A 19,026-nucleotide genomic window follows, 5' to 3' on the forward strand; every position below is an offset into this window, starting at 1 on the left:
GGATTCTTGGGAGCACTTGAGGGGATGGGCTGTGTGAAGTCCTGGCATGCAGAAGGTACTCAGTCATGGTAGCTGTCATGCACACAGACTTGACTTTCTGAACCCCTCTCCTTGGGGCTTCTACCAATGGAGCCATGACAGGTGTTCTTTTGTTTTTTAAAGGCAATTGACTTCTGTCGTGTTGTCACAAAAGCGATTCGTGTTTATTATGATGAAAACATTTAATACAGTTGAAGCAGAAGAAGGAATTGAAGTTCACTTTTTTTTTTTTTAAGATTTTATTTATTTATTTGACAGACAGAGATCACAAGTAGGCAGAAAGGCAGGCAGAGAGAGAGAGAGGAGGAAGCAGGCTCCCCATGGAGCAGAGAGCCCGATGTGGGGCTCGATCCCAAGACCCTGGGATCATGACCTGAGCCAAAGGCAGAGGCTTTAACCCCCCGAGCCAGCCAGGCGCCTCTGAAGTTCACTTTTAATCCCAACACCAGAGACAATCACTGTTAACATTTTGGGGTGTATCCTGTCAGGCATTTTTTAATACACATGAGTATCTACTTTGCAAATTGGGGTTACTGGTGCACACAACTTTCTAACTTGTTTTTTTCCATTCAGCAATGTGTGGTGTATCCATATTTCCATGTCAATAAATATTCTTCTACAGCATCATTTTTAGCACTTGGGGAGTATTTCATTGTGTTTATCTAAATGATCTTCAGTAGTTCAACATGTAGTTTGTTTCCAATTCTTTTTTTTTTTTTTTTTTTAAGATTTATCTATTTGAGAAAGAGCGAGCATGAATGGGAGGAGGGACAGAGGAAGAGGGAGAGAAAATCTCAAGCAGACTCCCCGATGAGCAGGGAGCCCAACAGAGGCTTGACCTCATGACCCATGAGATCATGACCTGAGCTAAAACCAAGAGCCTGGAGCCCAACTGGCTGAGCCACCCAAGCACCCCTCCAACTTTTCATTGTTACAAAGCCCTGAGATAAAAATACTTATAGGCATATCTTGGTATCCCCCAGCATCATCCAGTATACATGTTCGACCCTCCTCAAATATTTGTTGAATGAATTTTATCAGAATAAATTCCAGGTAGTAGAATTCCGAGCCAGAAGGTATATATTTGTAAAAAAGCTTCTTGATACCTACTTCTAAATGACTCCCTGGAATGGCTGTATGGACTTATGATCTGTACTTTAAAGATTTTATTTATTTACTTTATTTGGTGAAGGGGGGGAGAGTGAGAGAGAGTGCAGGAGCAGAGGGGAGGGGCAAAGGGAGAGGGAGAGAACCTGAAGCAGACTCTGGGCTGAGTGTGGAGCCCAATGAGAGGCTTGATCTCAAGACCCTGAGGTCATGACCTGAGTCAAAACCAAGAGTTGGACACCTAAGTGACTGAGCCATTCAGGCGCCCCAGGACTTTCCCTTTTTAACACAGAAAGTCCTGCTTGTTGAGAAACCCCTTTTGTCCCAAGCAAACTGAGAGTCTGGGTGAGAGAATGCCCATTTCCCCGCACCCTCACCAACACTGCATTGTTGCTCTTCGATGGGGGTTAAAGCCTTTGATTTCTAGAGATGTTGAATATTTGTTTATATGCCTTTAGTCACTTGCGTTGCCTCTTTTGTGAGTGCTTTCACACATTTAAAAAATTGGGCTGCTTACAGTTTGTTAGCTGACAAGAGCTCTCTATATAATAAAGATATTTGTGTTTATTTTTTATTATTCTTTAAAACTGTTGTTGTTTCCAATTGATAGGTAGTCAGTCATGTCTATAAATTGTTTTGGTACATCTTTTTTTTTTTTTTTAGATTTTATTTATTTATTTGACAGAGCAAGAGACAGCAAGAGAGAGAACATACGCAGGGGGAGTGGGGGAAGGAGAAGCAGGCTTCCCGCTGAGCAGGGACCCCCCCCGACTCAGGACTCGATCCTAGGGCCCTGGCTGGGATCATGACCCAAGCCGAAGGCAGATGCCCAATGACTGAGCCACCCAGGTGCCCCTAAGTAGCCGCTTTTTGAGATATTATTTATATGTCATAGAATTCATTCATTCATTGTGTTTTTTTTGGTGTATCCCCCAGACTTTTGCAACAATCACCACAATCAATATTAGAATCTCCAGAAGAAAGCAGACCCTGCAGCTGTCAGCCCCCACCTCCTCCAACCCAAGGCAACCACTGAGACACTTTCTTGTCTGTATAGACTTGCCTCTTCTGGACAGTTCATATAAGTGGAATCCTGTAATATTTGGGGTTTGGTGGCCAGCTTCTTTCACTTCGTGTCATTTTTCCAGGGTTCATCCATAGGGTAGCACGTGACCGTGCTTCGTTTCTCTGTACGGCTGTCTAATATTTCATGGACGGGTGGATCCATGGCTACGCCACATTTCATTTACCCGGTCATCCATTTCATTTACCCGGTCATCCATCATTGAACATTTGAGTTGTTTCTGCCTTGCAGCTACTGTGGATAAGGCTGCTGTAAATACTTGTGTGCAGGTTTTTGTGCGGACATATGTATCCACTTCTCGGCAATATGTGCCTCCCCCGGGTCAAATGGCAACTTTCTGTGTAACTTTTAGAGGACCCGCTAGACTATTTTCCAGAGGGGCTGCATGATTTCTCCTCCCCACCATCAGTGTATGAGTGTTCCACTTTCTCTCGGATAACACTTGTTATTTTCCCATTTTTAAAAACGATAGCCATCCTCGTGGGTCTGATGTCGTATCTTGCTGTGGTTTTGAATTGCATTTTTCTGATGACTAATATAGCTATAAATTTTTTATTTTTTTTGCCTTTGGGGTTGTGGTATTCACCACAGGATTATATAATATTCACCCTCCCGTACCTTAAACTGTATGGTTTATTTTTCAAGTTTTACCCTCCTCCTCATTAACTGTCTATTCCTACAGCAGGTTGAGACTTAATAATTTTAGCTTTATGGTAAGTGGCCGTAGTCATCCCAAGGCCGCCCTCCCAGTATTCCGCAAAATTTCCTCTGGAATGCTGTACCCTCATTCTAGTCTGCCGGGGTTTTACCCTTACCTTTTCCATAGACATATTTCCGTATTGGGCATGACACCAGATCTAGAATAGTTTGTCCTCACCTCTTACTACCCACAATGAATGTGTCAGCTGACCCATACTTCTCTTTGCTTTCCTCCGTGCCTCCCAGGGATAGTTGAAATCATCTGGAATTTTAGTTTCTGATTATTATCATTTTTAGACTATCCGTCCTATTTTAAGTGTCATTTATTTAAGTTTCATTCAGCTCCTCAATTATGTTATCAGTAGTTCAGTGTATGTATGTTTCCGGATTCATTGCTCGCCCGTCTCTTGGATACCACACCATCTCGTTCTTGACTCCTTGGCTTGGACTCATTCTTTTTTTTCTGGAGAGCTCTCTTGAGTAATTTTTCCATATAGTGTCTATGGGTGGCATAATTTCTTAACCTTTCAAAGTCTGAAAATATTTGCCGTCATGTTTGAGTCATCGTTTTCCGACGTCAAGAATTCTAGGCTAGCAATCCTTCTTCTCCAGATACTTGAGGGAGATGCTCTGTCATCCCAGCATTTATGCTGTAAGAAGCACAATCCTCAGTTGATTCTCTAAAGTTTCTTTATGGAAACAAGCAGCATTTCTCTTTCTAGTCTTTGGAATTTGGAAATGTCACCAGATCATTACTGAGCTCTTTATTCTCTATGGGTAGTTTTTCCTGGTACCAAGCCGGCAAGCTCTTTCAGCTTATGCTGGCTCTGGCAAGCAGGTGAATGGTGGTGTCCATTCTCGAAGGCAGAAACAGTAAAGAGGGACCAGTTTGGGTGACAGGGTCAAGAATCCCACTGCAGTATAGGTATTGTGATGGGAGGACTAGTTAGTGGTTTCTCATGGAAACAAGAACATTTAGACCAGGGCATCTTAAACCACCCATGGTGAAGGGCCTTATGCTTTTATAAAACTCAGACTGCATGTGATTTCCCCTTCTGGTTTGCTAACGCTCAAACCGGCCTTGTACCCAATCCATATTCAGTAAGACCAGTACACCGGTCTTGGGCTTGCGTACCATGTCAACGTCAAGTGGCTACAAACATTTCTAAACACTTGATTTTGCTGCTCATCCAACAAGAAGTTCGTGGATCAGTACGATTCTGCAGACCACGCTGAGTAACACTGACCTTGTCAAACCCCGGTGTCCATTTTAGAAACAAGGAAGCTGAGACCCAGAGAGGAGACGGGCCTTGCCCTAGATCTCACAGACGACCGCAGCAAAATCAGCATCTCAGTCTGGTCTTTCCTCCGCTGACCCTCTCTTGTGGTGGCCTGGGCCCAAGTCCAGCAGGCCAAGCAGCAAGTAGACTCAGGAGGCCCTGTATCTAGCAGCCAAGGTCATGGGGCTGGCCTCCATGTATCTGAGTTGGTGGGTCTGTGCTGAAAGCTGGCCAAGAACTTGGGAAGTCAGGACCCAGCCTGACCCTGAAGTGGGGTTGGGGATTGCTCCCAAAGTCTGAAATCCTAGGCCAGCATGTGGCCAGTTGGACTGCAGCTGGGAAGGGAGACGGTCTCAGCCCTTGGCCCCTCTGTACCTCGGTAGCCGCCTGAAGTCAGATTGATGTCACTGAGGCGGCAGCAGTGTGTGCCCGGGTTGTGGGCAGAAGCCAGCCAGGGGCAGTTCGCAGGGACAGCTCTGCAGGTGAACATTTGATGTTCTGGATTTCACTGCCTGTTGGCTTTTCCTCATTGTGGTTGGGAGATCTAGTTCCCGGGAGCAGACTGGGACTCGGCCTCGCTGCCTGAAGTTGCTGAGGAGGGAATCGCTTCTTGGCTCTTTGGCTAAGATTAAGTATCGTATCTGAAGTTGCTGAAGAAGGGGAAGATGCAAGAGGACAAGTGCTTAGGGAGCAGGAGTGGGGGGCAGAGCATCCAGGGGAAGAGCATAGGCCGTGAGGCCATTTAACAGATGAGGCAACTGAGACTCAGAGACATTAAAATGACTTGCCCAAGGTAACTCACACTCTGAGTTTTTATTTATTTACTTTTTTATTCCAAAGCCTGTGCTCTTTCTAAATTCCACTGACTGAATTCCACAGAATTTCTCTAGTGAGAGAGCCTGGAAGGGCCTGGGACTGGCCAACAAAAGCAAGGGAGCAGGGCTGGACCCATTGGATACCCCTCTCTGGCCTCATTTTAGGGATGAAAGAGAGACCAGTAAGGGGGAAGGGACGCCAGAGCCTCCCGTGGACTGGAACTTGAGGATACCTGCTGTGTCCCGTCCCACCTCACCACCTGTAGACCATGCCCCAAGAACAAGGCTAGTGCCACCAGGAAGAGCCAGGTACATGCCCTTAGCAAGCAGTGGGGGAGCAGGTGCCCTACCCTAGCATTAGGATCATGGAAACCAGAACACAGCAGGACAGCCCCTGCCTGCGGTGTCCATGCCAAGGTCAGATCTCGGGAGTGGGCTACTTCCACGTCTTCCTGTGTCCACAGCTCTGAGCACAGGCTCCAGCACATGTAGCGATTCAGTGTTTATTGAAGTAACAAATAAATCTGTCTTGACTGACTCTTCTGTGGGGAGGCGCTTCCTGAATGGAGTCTGCAGACCTCTAAACCAGGGATGTGAGACCCAGTGAGTAAAGACCCAGAAATTCCTAAGCGTCTTAGCAGATTTAAAGCTTGGGCTGGGGTGGGTATGTGCAGATCATTCTAGTCTCCTAAACCCAGGCTCATCATACTCTTCTATAGAAGGTTGGAGCAGGGGCTGGGCTTTGGAGAATGTCGGGAGAAGCATCCCTGGGCTCAGGCTTTCACTGCCCTGCCACCCAAGCACAGACCTGGCTCTTTCATCCTCCAGGGAGAATGTTCCAGGGAGAAGGAAAGCCCGAGCAGCTGCTGGTGGGGACTGCGGTGGTCTCAGCCTGTCTCGTGCTCTGGGATTCCTGAGACCACGCCTCTCCCTGGCTTGTGCCCAGTTTCTGCTCTAGCAGCATCACCCTCCTCCCCAACCTGGGACAAAAGCCCAGTGGACTTGGGATCAGAAGGCAGGACAGGGAAACTTACTAAGTATTAGCCTTTGGCAAGTACCCCCCCTTTCCTTGAGGGCATTGCCAGCATGTGGCCTTCCTCAGGTAGAGTGTGCAAGAAGAAGGATGGTGAGTGGGTTCCTGTGTGTGCGGGGCTCGTGATGGGGGCTTGGGGAGCACCAGGGTGGGCAGTAAGGGAGAGTGATGGATACGTTGCCATGGAATGGTGTGTCCAGTTGCCTGGGCTAGCTCCTGCTGCTGCCGAATCTCCCTAGGGGCCTCTCTGGAGCCTTGGGCTCTGGCTGGGGGTGCTGCCCCCCAGAAATGGGAGGTGTGTACAGACTGGTTCCCTGCTGACTCTCGCTGGTCCCAGCCCTGGGAGCCGCTGCTGGCTGCCTGTGTGACTGGACCACAGAGCCAGCCAGCTTCCTAGGCTAGCAGGCAGCGGGGGTGGGGGTGGGGGGCGGGGCGCGTCTGATACACGGGCTGTCCTGTGCAGTGGTGCAGGGCACAGTGGAGAGTGGACTGGCCTTGACCCATAGCTCTGCCCTCACTAGTACGTGACCTTGACAATGTTTCATCATCTTTCTGCCTCTGTTTAGTCATTTGTAAAGTGGGGACATTAGACATCATATCTGATGGGGCTGTGAAGGTTTTCATGAGTCAATGATTGGGAAGTGCTTTGACCAGTGCTGGGGCATAGGAAGTGTCAAATAAGTGTGTGTCGAGTGAATTAGGTAGGTTGGTAAATGCGGCCCGGGCCTTGAGTGCCCAGTGCTGATCCCTGTGGCCGGTGGGCCATCTAGATCTCACTGTCCTCTGATCCCAGCTCCCCCTTGCTGAACAGTGTTATTATTTATGTAGGTCCGAGGAGCACTGGGATATAGTGGAAGGAGCGTTAGACTGGGAGTGAGCAAATCCTGGGTCCCAGCCCTGCCACTCAGTTGCTCTGTGTCCTTGGGAAAGTCACTTTCTCTCTCTGGGCCTCAGATTCACTATCTATAAATGGGAGACAGCAGTGAGAGATCTCCAGGGGCCCTTTTGGCTTAGATAGCCTGAGTGTCCGCGACTCCCCCTCCTGCCCCAGTACACTGGGAGACCCACCTGTGTTGCTGATTTGCATCTGGAGCTATGGAGAGGCAGAGGGCAGTGGCTGTGTGGGCTCCCCCAGGCACGAAGTGTTCTGACCTGGCCTGGCAGGCTCCTGGGCCTCAGGGCGCTGAACTGCTGGGCCCTTTTGCTCTTTATCCTTGTGCTCCAGAGCAATGATGAATGCATTCTGGATCTGTTCTGGACCCCGCCCCACAGACTGGCAGAGCTGCTCTGCCCATCGTGGCACAGTGTCTAATTACAGACTCGCTATTCTGGCTGTGTGGCTGATGTCTGTCTCCCTCAGGAACTTTGTGAGTACAGGGCCCAGGTCTGTCCACTCTCTACTACATCCCGAGGGCCCAGCACAGAGCCTGGCATGTAGTTGATACTCTAGAACCATTTGTTGATGGAGAGGTGAAGACCCAGCTGAAACGTAGGGCTTCCTCTCATGTCAAGAAACCCTCCATTCAGGCTCTCCACCCTAAGCAATCTTATCCCAAGCAGCAGAAATTCCATCCCAGGAACCAGTCAGCCCTACTAGAAAACGGTCAGCCCCATTAGAACTGGACTGTCTTCAGACTCATCTTCTTAGTTGTTGTTGTTGTTTTTTAAAGATTTTATTTATTTATTTGTCAGAGAGATAGAGTACAGGCAGGCAGAGTGGCAGGCAGAGGCAGAGGGAGAAGCAGGCTCCCTGCAGAGCAAGGAGCCCAATGTGGGACTTAATCCCAGGACGCTGGGATGATGACCTGAGCTGAAGGCGGCTGCTTAACCGACTGAGCCACCCAGGCACTCCAGCATCTTCTTAGTTTCCCAGGATAATATGGACCCTGCTTCCCAGGAGCCTGCAGGATGACAGTCAGGGGCAGGGAGATGGGCAGCGAGAGACATTCAGAGACAGTGAGACTGACACAGGGAGACTAAGACATGGAGGAAAGCACTTCAGCCCAGGGTGGGGTAAGGTGGGAAAGGGGCACAGGGGCTCCTTTTGCCCATCACTTCCACCGTGTGACATCCCAGGGTGCCCACTGCTCCGGTAGTAAGCAGTTTTGGGCTGGAGCTGCTGTTGGATGGGCACCCCAGCTTGGGCCCAAGGCACAACCGAGGCTGCCTTTGTTGATCAGACAACCAACTGCAGCAGCCATAGCCACGTAAGACAGCTTGGCGCTGGCAAAGCAGCCTCTGGGGCCGGGGGGAGGCTATCCTGGAGTGAGGAGTGGCCACCCTGCTGTTGGTCCAACTGGTCTTCTGTCCTGGCTTCACAGCCAGCTAGCTGTGTGACACGACTATTCTGTACCTGAGATTCTCCATCTGTGAATAGGGCAGTCAGAGCCCCTGCCTCACAAGGTGCTGGTGGGGATACAGTGAATTTACGAAGGGCAGATTCTGGGAATAATGCCTGGCATGGGATCCCTGAACAAGAGTTGTCAGCCCCATTTTACAGATGAGGAGACCCGGGCTCAGAGGTAGGCAGGGACTTGATCAGGAGTGCCCAGCCACCCAGTGCTGGAGCTGGAACTGGAGCTGGGGGCTCTTGCCTCTGAGTCCAGGGCTCTTTCTTCTTTCTGCCCCCTCACTGTCCCTCGGTAGGGATGTCTCTATCACGTAGGGATGTCTCTATCACTTGCGGCCCTAACCCTTGAGCTGTTGTAATGTGCTCCTCCCAGCCATCATATTGTGGGGGAGGAAGCCCCGCGCTCTCTGCCTCTCTGATTCCCAAGAGTTTGACACACACAAGTGCTAAGCTCCGGCAACACTGGATGGTGCTGCTGTGCTGCTCCCCCATCCCGAGGCGGTGACATTCTCAGAGTCAGCGGCTCCTGGGCTGCAGGACCCTCGGTTAAATAGCAGGGATGTGAGCAGCATGGGGGTGGGGGTGTGACGGGAAGCCCGGGCGGGTGATTGGCTCCATCCTGCCACGAGCAGGAGCCAGTGGCTTTGCACTGCCCCAGCCTGGGTGGGGAGCCCTCAGCATGCCTATGAGGTGCACGGCTCAGGGATCCCAGCGCCAGGGGCTGCCACCGTCAGCGATGGCTGCCTCTCCCTCCAGAGCGGCTCTTGAGGGGCCAGGCCAGCCCCAGGGACTGGGCACGGGGGAGCCAGGACCTGTGCATGCATGCGTGTGAGTGTGAGCATGTAACAGAGCAGCGGGGGCTCCTTGCTGGTGGAAGGACTGAGGACTGGCTGCTGGTGGACGGGGACGCTTCCTGAGACATCGCGCTCTCCTCCTCCTCCGATGAAAGTGACTTGGGGAATCAGAGTTTTCTTTGATGGAAGAAAGAAATCCAGAGCAGCAGCGCGGTGGCCGGCTGGACAGGGTGTGTATTTGGAAAGGAGGAAGAGGAGGAGGAGGAAGAGGAGGAGGGCAAAGAGGAGGAGGAGGAGGAAGAGGAGGAGGGGCGAGTGATGCAAGGGTTTTGAAAACGCTACCTAGATGTGGGAGGTGGAACCTGGTCATTTGGTTCTGCTTTTCCCAGCAGGTATCGCTCCCCTGGGGAACTTGGGTAAGTCCATAAATAGCTCTGCTGACACAAAGAAGCTCTGTCTGGGGACGGCAGCCGCTTGACACGGGCGGCCAGGAGCTACCACAGCCACGGCCGCCCGCCCGCCTGCGGGAGGAGCCCGGTGGAGACCGGGCTGGCGGGCTGGCTGGCGGGAGCGGCAGCCAGGAGTCTCCTGGGTCCCTGCTGGAGTGTGCTGGGTAGGTGCCTTGGTGACGGGGTGGGTGGGTGGTGGGCGGGGGGGGGGGCTCTTGTCCAGGCCACCCCATGCCCCTGTTCCTATTGTTTCTTCCCCAGGGCAGCCATTGATAGGCACGCTGCAACTAAATCTTGTGTGTTACGCTGAGATAGCTGTTGTGTGTGTATCTGTCTGTCCGTCGGTCTTTCTCAGGGTGGGGACCCACAGGGCCAGGGGCACGCACCGCTGTGTGCTGCTCTCCACTTCTAGGCTGGTCAGCTGGTTTTTCTTTCTGGGAGAAAGGAATGTTCAGTGACCACGAGTTGGGACATTGCATGGGGAAGGCGCGCTCAGCCAGCCGTGCTAGCGATCATGTCAGGGATGCTGACTCTACTCCAGACACCAGGGGCGGCTGCTCTCTCGCCTAGTTCCGGGTCAGGCAAGGAGGTGGTCTGGGGTGGGGGTGGGGTGCGGGGTGGGGAGGCAGGTCTTAGCCAGCAGGGGTGGGGGAGGGCAGGGGGAGTGTTTGCCTCTGATTCCAGAGACTTCTGCTGAAATGTCCACAGGAAGCACAGGCAGGAGTGCTCTGCCCCCTGAGCTCTTTGAGAAGCATCCTGCACCTGCTCCCTTGGCTCCAGATGAGAACTGTGTGTGTGGGGGGGGTGAATGTTAGGGAGTTGTTCACCCCACAGAGCTAACCACAGTGAGGGCATAGAAGCCAATTCTTTTTTCGACTTGGAAGCCCCACATTTCTACTCTTGTCCTAAGGTGTCTGGGAAGACCCTTGGTGCCCTGGGACATCTGTGTCGTGGAAGAGCCATGGTCCAGGTTGGGAAGGGGCTGTGTCCACACAGCAGGTGTTTGGCCAGGACCAGGATGGAGGACTTATGCTTCCTGGAGCAGTGAGGACAGGGTACATGGGTGCCATTACCTTACCTGAGTCTCATAGTTCAACTCTGAATCTGGCACTCCTGGCTTGAGATGCCTAGTGGAGCCCAGAGCCACCAGGCCCCTCACTGAAAACTTTGCACACCCTGCTGCCCTCAGGCCCGTGGCTGGGGGCTGCTGTCGGGCTCCTCTGTCCAGGTGACTGAAGTGGGTGTATCTCTCAGAAGGAAGGAGCTGCAGTGCCTGCGGATCCCAGCCAGGGCCCTGAGGCCATAGTCAGAGTTTCCACCAGGGCCCCTTGAGTCCTCCGTGGCCAGCCAAGGGCTCCTCCCTTCTTCCCCAGCCCTAACATGTTGCATGGCTTAGCCCAGGGCGGGCCCTTCAAGGATCCAAGTTCCACCACAGGGCTTGCAAAGGCCCAGCCTGGTATCTAAAACAGCCAGGGGGACGGTGAAGATGGAGGCGGCTAAGGCGAGGGACCCTCCCCACCCCACCCCACCGTTGGGAAGTCTCCAGGGCCTTGAACCATCCAACATCCTTGATGGGACTGCTGATTCTAGTACTTGGTATCAGGGCAACTACCCCCTCACCCCACCCCCAGCTTGCTTGCTTTTGCACATGTTCCCACTGCCCAGAAAACCCATTTCTTCTCTTCAGGTCTTAATGCTGGAGAGCCCAGACTTCTACAGCTAGAGCAAATATGGCCATGGGGACCTGTCTGTCCTCTGGTGGTGGCAGCCGGGTGGTTCCTTGATGTCTTATTTACATGGGATCTGGGCCTTATTCATCTCTGGGTCTCCAGGGTCTAGCCTGGGACCCAGGCCGTGGTGGGAAAGGGCCAGGATGGGCTTTCCTTAAGGATAAACCCTGATGTCCCAGTCAGCTCTTTCTGTCTGTCTCCTAGCTCTGTGCGGCAGACAGTGGTCTCTACCAACTCGCGGGCCTAGAGAGGAGTCTCTTTGGAGGAGCCCTAGTTTCTGCGTGGGGCCAAGAGGCTATTTTGCTCCCATAGGGCCACATGTTTGGGGAGGGGCATTTGACAGGAGCTGAAACAAGGAGAAAGTTAGCTTCAGCCTGTCTGAGGTCACAGGGGAGCCTACTCAGGGGTCATGCTGGGCTGGGTGGTGTTCACACCAACATTGAGATGGAAGGGGCAACTCCGGCTGCTTTGAATGCAATGTTCATGGTCTTTTGCACGGACTACAGTGGCTTGGAACCCATCTTGGGCCCCCTTGGGATGCTGCCAACCATGGAGGAGGATCCGGGGTTTTGTGTGGGGCTGGGTCTCAGCCACTGGGCTGCCTGGCTTTCTCAGAAGGGGCACAGTTGAGGAGGGAGTACCTTTGCCCAGCTGGGCTCCTGGAGGCCCTTAGAGCTTCTTCCCATTTACTAACTCAAGGGCCTGGAGAGGGCTGAGTCCATTTGCCTTCTGGACAGATAGGGGACTAAGGCCAGAGAGGAAGGACTTGCCTGAGGGAACATTCAACTCAGCAGCCCAGTGGGGACGAGAACCCAGGTCTCCAATTTTCCATCCCAAAGTCCTCTCTATCACACCAACTAGATGACTCAAAGCACCTAGCTTTCATCTTGATGTTCCCTCTTTTTTGTGCTCCCCAGTGACACATTACTTTCTAGAACCCCCTGGCTTGCCAGCTAGAGCCTGGCTCTCCTCTGAAAATCTGTAGGGAAAGCCCTTGCTTGGTCAACGGGCCAGAGACTGAGACCCATTCTAGCTCCCACTCACTGGCTGATCTCAGGCAAACATGTCCCCCACCCCCACACCGTGGCTCAGTTTCCTGTTTGGAGGAACTAGGAACTGGACCAGGTCCCTTGTAGGGATCCAGTTCTTTGGTTCTCTGTGGACTCTTCTCTTCCTGGGTTCTGTGAGTCACCGGTCAGGGCGAGGGTTTGGCGGAACAGGGAGGCAGCCCCTAACCTGTTACTCGGGCATTTTTGGTCAGAGGCTTTCTCCTGTAAGCTGGAGCCCCGGCCAGGGCTGGGAGCTTTGTTGTTTGCAGAGCCAGGCCGTTTCCAAGATGTCATTGCCCAGGGAAAACCGTCATTCCTCCCAGGGATAAACAAGGCTGCTTATGGCTCAGCCTGCTAAGCCCAGAGAGGCTGGAGCCACTCACAGCAGGCCAGCCAGGCTCAGCCCCAAGGAGCTGCCACCTTCCCCTGCACAGCCAGCTGCGCCCAGGCATCTGGGGTGGGGGTGGGGCGGGATTGGGGACAGGGGTGCTGCGCGAATGACCCACTGGGGAGATCAGAGTCTCCAGGCACTGAGGAGAGGGTGGGGCGGTGCAGTGGCGGGGGGCGGGGTTGTCCCAGGATTCCTTCTTGCTCTGGCAGTGGGCCTCTGTCATCACTCCAGATGTATGGATAGCTGCCAGGTATGCTCTCTGTTCCAGGTGGCCTGGGGCTTGTCCCCTTTCCCTGCCTGCCATGGGCCAGCCTGCTCGCACCTGGCACCATGACATCAGGCTGCTGCCGGAGAACTGTCAGTGGCTCCCAACTTAGAAAGGCAGGGGTGTAGTAAGTTCCTTGGAACCGGGCATGATTTTCCCCATGTAGCCAAGGCTTTCTATGGTGTCCTCGGTTATCTCTTGGTAGGGTTAGCCTCAGGCTACTAGCAGGACCCAGGCATTCGGGGCAAGGTGGCAGAGAGTGGGGGGAGAGAAGAAGCTGGGCAGGGTTTCTGGGAGCCAAGTGGCTGGCCATAACCTTGGACAAAGGCTAGGGGCCGCCAGTGGGAGGACCATGGAATGGGAGGGGGTGTGGCCCTGCAGCTCCTCAGGTTGGGGTCGCAAGCGATGCCCATCCTGGACACGGAAAGCTTCACTGCTCAGACCTTGATTGACAGAGTTCCAAGCTGATCTCAATAGCGGCTCTGAACTTGCCCTCTCTGCCTCCCTCCCTTCCTTCCAAAGGCGTTAAATACCGGCTGTGTACCACACACTGGCGGAGGACTGGAGGTGTAGGCATAAAGGGCCTGGCTAAAGATGGGCACGTGATGAATGGTAACAGCACAGCTCTCGTGGGGAGACTAGGGTGGGGGGAACCCTGGGGAAGTTTCTAACCCAGCCTGGGAGCCTCAGCAGAGCTTCCTGCAGGAGGTGAGGTGGAGTCTGGATGCATGGGTGCTTAGCCGTGGAAGGAGCAGGTCTCTATCCCCATCTGCCACACTTCCATAGCGTAGACGTGATTCCTGCCCCACCGGAGAAATCACCTGTGTGTGTCCAGGCTCTGTTCTAATCCCAGGGGAGGCTTCCTAGTGTGTGTTGTGTAGGGGTGTGGGCTCTGGACTGGAGCTTGACAGCTGGGCGCCCTTGGGCAAAACACTGACGCTCCCCTAGCCTCCATTTCTTCAGGCAGCGGGCCCGGCCTCATTGGGTTAAAGGAGAGGATGTGTGTGCATGAGGGCTTCCTGGGCACTGAGGCTGACTCAAGGCAGCCGCTGAGGGCCGCTAGCACCTTACTTCACTGTGGCTATTATTGAACGAGGTGATCTGGGCAAAGCAAGGCACTTGGCACAGGGTCTGACGTAGAGCCGGCTTTCCAGGAGGTGGTGCGGCGGCTTCTTGGCACATGCCTCTGAGATGTGCACGAAGACGGCGGGGGATGGGGGCTCATGGTGGAAGGAGGGAACGGGGGGTGGACTCTGAGATGAGGGCTTTTGTTTGTCTTTTAAATAAACTTCAGTTGAAATGCAACATCCTTAGAGAAAGATTAGAACTATCCAGCTGATGAGTTTTCACAAAGTGAACAAACTCTACAGGTCAAGAAATTGAACATTCTTGTGGTGCCTGGGTATCTCAGTCGGTTAAGCGGCTGCCTTTGGCTCAGGTCATGATCCCAGGGTCCTGGGATCGAGGCCGGCATCAGGCTCCTTTCTCAGCAAGGAACCTGCTTCTCCCTCTGCCTGCTCCTCCCCTGCGTGTGCTCTCTTTCTCTCTCTCTCTCAAATAAATAAATAAAATCTTAAAAAAAAAAAAGAAAGAAAGAAAGAAATAGAACATTCGAGTACCCCAGAAATACCCCACACTCTTTTTTAGTCACCACCGACCTAAAAGTGACCCCTATCTTGACTTCCCTCATTGATCATCCTTGCCTGATTTTGAACTTGGTGTCCCTGGAATCACTGAGCATGTACTCCTTCACGCTGACTTCTCTAGGTCCACAGACAGATGAGGAGAATGGTCAGCATTCCTGTACGAAGCTTTATTTTGTTCGTTCTCACTGTTGTATTTCACCGTGTGAGTATCTTGCAACTTATCCATTCTACTGTGGAACCTTTGGGTTGTTGCCAGTTGGAGGTTATCATGAAGAGCACTGCTGTGAATGGTCCCATAGATGTCTTTCGATGCACTGTACATACTTTTCTGTTGGGTAAATACGTAAGGTTTACAATTGCTGACTCATAAAGCAGTATATAATTAGCTTTAGCAGATAGTGTCATATAATCTTCCAAAGTGGGACACCAGTGCGCTGTCTGCGAGCTTTGTACGAGAGCCTCTGTTACTCTACATCCTCACCCACGTTATTGGTATTAGATATTACGATAACTAAATGTGGGTTTAATTTGCATTTCCTGGGTGACCAATGAGTTTCAGGACTTTTTTCCCCTTGTTGATTGGCCACCTCTTAGTGAAACGCCTCTTCAAGCTTCTCCCCTCTCAGCTTTCTCCTGTGTTGTCTGTCTTTTTCTTACTGGTTTGTGGGAGCTTAAAAAATATTCCGCTTGTTTTTTCACTGTGGGATGTACACATTGCAAATATCTCCTCCCACTCTGTGTCTTGCCTTTTCATTCTTCTGAGGAGGGTATCCTCTGAAGAAGGCAAGTTCTTACTGCAGCCCAACCTGTCAGTCTTTTTCTCTATGGAGAGTGCCCACTGAATCCTGGTCTTTTGCCTATTACAAAGTTGTGGCTATATTCTTTGTTATCTTCCAAAAGTTCCATTGTTTTAATTTTTTTCCAATATTTTATTTATTTATTTGACAGAGATCACAAGTAGGCAGAGAGGCAGGCAGAGAGAGAGGGGGAATCAGGCTCCCTGCTGAGCAGAGAGCCTGAAATGGGGCTCGATCCCAGGACCCTGGGATCATGACCTGAGCCAAAGGCAGAGGCTTTAACCCCCTGAGCCACCCAGGTGCCCCCAGAAGTTCCATTGTTTTATGTTTCATATTCCGGTCTCAAATCCACTTGAAATAGATTCTTATGTCTGGTGGATGTAGAGGTCAAGACTCATTTTCTCGGGGTCGTTATCCAATTAATTAAAAAAAAAATCCTTTCTTTCTGTAAGGGGTCATGGGTCATCGTCTTTGTCAGAAATCAACAGTCAATACACGTGTGGTTGATTTGAATTTGGAAGGACGAGTAGGAGTTTGTCCCATGGACAAGAGAGGGAAGGGTGTTCTAAGTAGGAACAGTGAGCAGAGGTTTCAAGGCCCCTGAGAGTAGAGTGTGTTCGGAAAGCTTCAAACAATTTCGACCAGCTGGAGGGAAGGGAAGAGAAATGGTGTGGTGGGGAGGTCAGCTGGCCGGGGCAGAGCACACAGCATAAGGAGTGGGGACTATCCCAGAGGGAAAGAATGGTTTTCAGGGAGAGAGGAATATAATCAGGTTCTTATGAGGGAGATGATAGAAAGTCCCATGACAGGAGGAGGTGGGAAGATGGCTTAGGAGCAGACTACAAACCCAGACGAACCCAGCCTCAACATCATCCCCTAGCAGAGAGCTTGTCTGCTTCAGGGAGGCAGTGGTAGATGGATCAGCATGCCTGGGGCATTGGAGGTAACCTTTGGCTGCAGGGTGGTGGCTGAGTCCAGTGGGCAGATACCCATTCTAGTGTCCTGCGATGGAAGAGCCCCCACCCCGTAGACTTCCAGCACTGCGGGCTCCGACAAAAGAATATTTTAGGAACTGGGGCACACAGACAAAGGTTGGGGCTCCTGGGAGAGGGGATGCTTTCTGCTTTTCCTGCCCTGGATGTACCCAGAGAGAGACCTGGCCATACCTTGGGCTGGCTGAGACTCAGAGCTGGGCAGACTCCTCCAGAAGATGTGATCTAGAGAGGGGAGTAATTTGGCCCAGGCCAAAGGAGCCAGACTGACCCAGCCTAGGGGAAACTGAGCACAGGCTCTGCTGCCTCTCCAGCCTCTGGGGCCTTTGGTATGGGCCTCAGTTTCTTCCCCTTGAAATGTACAGATAACAGTGCCCCTGTCTTAGGGCTGTGGTCAGAACGTGCCAAGTTTCATCTCCCAGGGTGGGATGCAGGGAGGGACTGATAATGATGACACTGATGATAGTAATAAGTATGATTACAGGAACTAGAAATGTTTCTTGAGCACCTGCTATGTGCCAGGCCGCTTTGTGTAGATTCTCTTCCAACAAGGCTGTGGTGTGTAGGTACTAGCTACTTACATCACTATTTACAGATGAGAAAATTGAACCTAGAATGTAAGCAGCCTGCCCAGAGATAAAGGGCACCAAGGGAGGAAGTGGCAGAGGCAGGATTTGAACCTAACCCTGTCTCCAGATCTCAGTTCTTCACCAGCATTCGGCTTCCCTCCGCCACCCCTGGCTCTGAAGGCGCTTTCTGTTCCCCGAGCTGTTGCATGGAGTGAAGCTTTCGATTTGGGGCTGGTCCTTGGTAGCTGCTGTGAGAAGAAGACAGGTGGTGGAGAGGAGAGGCACCCCAGCGGGCTGAGCACTGCTGTACACCAGGCCCTGCCTCCTGCCCCACTGGGTGGGGGGTGTCACACTAAGTCAGCCACAGGGTTAGGAAGTGAGATGCAACCCCAGGCCCTCCTGATTCCAAATCCTGGTCTCATGACCACTGTGCTATTTGTGCCCTTCCCTGGGGTCCTCCTAGCTTGGCAGAGCTTTTCTGATTGATCAGTCTAGCATAGGACATCACAGAGAAGCCACATGCTTCTGGCTCTTCCGCACATGAAGTGGCCCCTGGAGGGAGACAGTCTGGAAAGATCACCAGCTGTAGGGAATCACCACCTCTGCCCCCCACCAGGTGAGTCCGACACCTGCCCCTCAGTGTCCATCAGTTTGGGCTATGAGCAAGGTCCCCTGTGTCTGGGATGGCTCACCGTGCCTCTCGGCACCTGCCCCAGGGGGGTGCTGGGTGGGGTCTTTTGAAGGAAGGGAGGGACAGGGGTGAGGAAAGGCGGTGAGGGGGCCAGAAAGGAGGCCATGGGGTAGTAGAAAGAGCAGGGCTTTGGAGCTCTGCTGACTGTGGTTTCCATATGACTCCTCTACTTTCTTGCTTGGTGATCCCGCACGTTGCTGACCCTCTCTGAGTCCCAGTCCCGCTTTCCTTATTTGCCAAATGGGGCCTGTGGTACCATTGAGAGAGTGTATGGAGAGCAGCTGTCATGGTGCCTGGTGTCTGGGAGACCCTCAGTTCATGATTTCTCTCTTCCTCCCCGCCCCCCCCCCCCCTCCTTATCACTGTTTTCTGTTTCCATCATCTCTGGCTCCACCTTCCCTATCTCGACAGCATCACGCAGACACAGCTCTCGGGGTGAAGTCCAAATTCCTGAATGTACCCATGCTTCTGCTTGTGGAACCACCCACACTTCCTTGAATGTTCAGTGCTGTCTCTGGCTTTGGCCTGGGTATCCTCTCCCATCCCTGTCCCCATTACCTCCTCCATCCCCATCTTTCCTGTACTTCCATAGCCCCCTGGGGTGGGGGGGGAGTATAGTGGGAGAGTGACATGGGCCCCTCGCCTGCTTCTCTGTCCCATAGACCAGCACCTTCAGGGGAGGGAAGGTGTCTTGCCACTGTTTTTCTTGCACGGGTCCTGGCATGTGACTGGGGCTCTGTCGGTATTTGCTGCGTAACACTGGGGGTTGGTGGGGGGAATAAGTGAGCCAGGGACACAATCCTGATGAGCCAAACAGGGCCTGCTCAGGGCCATGAGAACAGGGCGGGCTGGACATTGGCAGGAGAGCAGAGAGCCCTCTAGCCAGGGCATCCCAGGGAGCATTTAGCTGGGCTCTTTGGGGCGGGGGGGTGTGTGGACTTGAGAGGTGCAGACAATAGGAAAATGAGACAGTGAGTGGATCAGGCAGAGAAAGGGGGTGCCAGGTGGGAAGGGGAATGGTGGCAGAGCCCGCAGGGGGCTGGTTCTGAGCAGAGAGCCCACAGCTGGGGCAGGAGAGGCCCTGGGACCTGGCGTTCTCCTTCTGATGGAGGCTACAGTCCCTGTGGGGACAGGAAGCAGCTGGGACAGTACTGCTCTCCACTTTCACGCCTTTCAGAAGAGAAGAGAGCTGAGGTATGGAAGGGGTCTTTGGCTTGTGGGGACTCCCAAACCAGGCTCCCACACG

The 19,026-nt window shown here is 52.6% G+C and overlaps 1 protein-coding gene across 6 annotated transcripts in view; it reads left to right on the plus strand.

The window, feature by feature from the left end:
* RGS3 (regulator of G protein signaling 3) overlaps positions 1 to 19,026 on the plus strand; it is a 116,222-nt gene that overhangs the window by 75,382 nt on the left and 21,814 nt on the right. Inside the window, exon 1 of one of the 6 annotated variants that reach the window (XM_032865665.1) lies at positions 9,323 to 9,431. The exons of 3 other annotated variants lie outside the window; for them this stretch is intronic. In XM_032865665.1, coding sequence (XP_032721556.1) covers positions 9,384 to 9,431 — 48 coding nt within the window. In that variant the 5' untranslated portion in view covers positions 9,323 to 9,383. Of the gene's footprint in view, positions 1 to 9,322; positions 9,432 to 9,495; positions 9,618 to 9,640; positions 9,815 to 19,026 lie in introns of those variants that run through there. 2 more of the 6 variants (XM_032865666.1, XM_032865667.1) reach the window with 2 other exon arrangements.

This window comes from Lontra canadensis, unplaced genomic scaffold (assembly GCF_010015895.1).
Source record: "Lontra canadensis isolate GAN:19392208 unplaced genomic scaffold, GSC_riverotter_1.0 scaffold30, whole genome shotgun sequence".
Lineage (NCBI taxonomy): Eukaryota > Metazoa > Chordata > Mammalia > Carnivora > Mustelidae > Lontra > Lontra canadensis.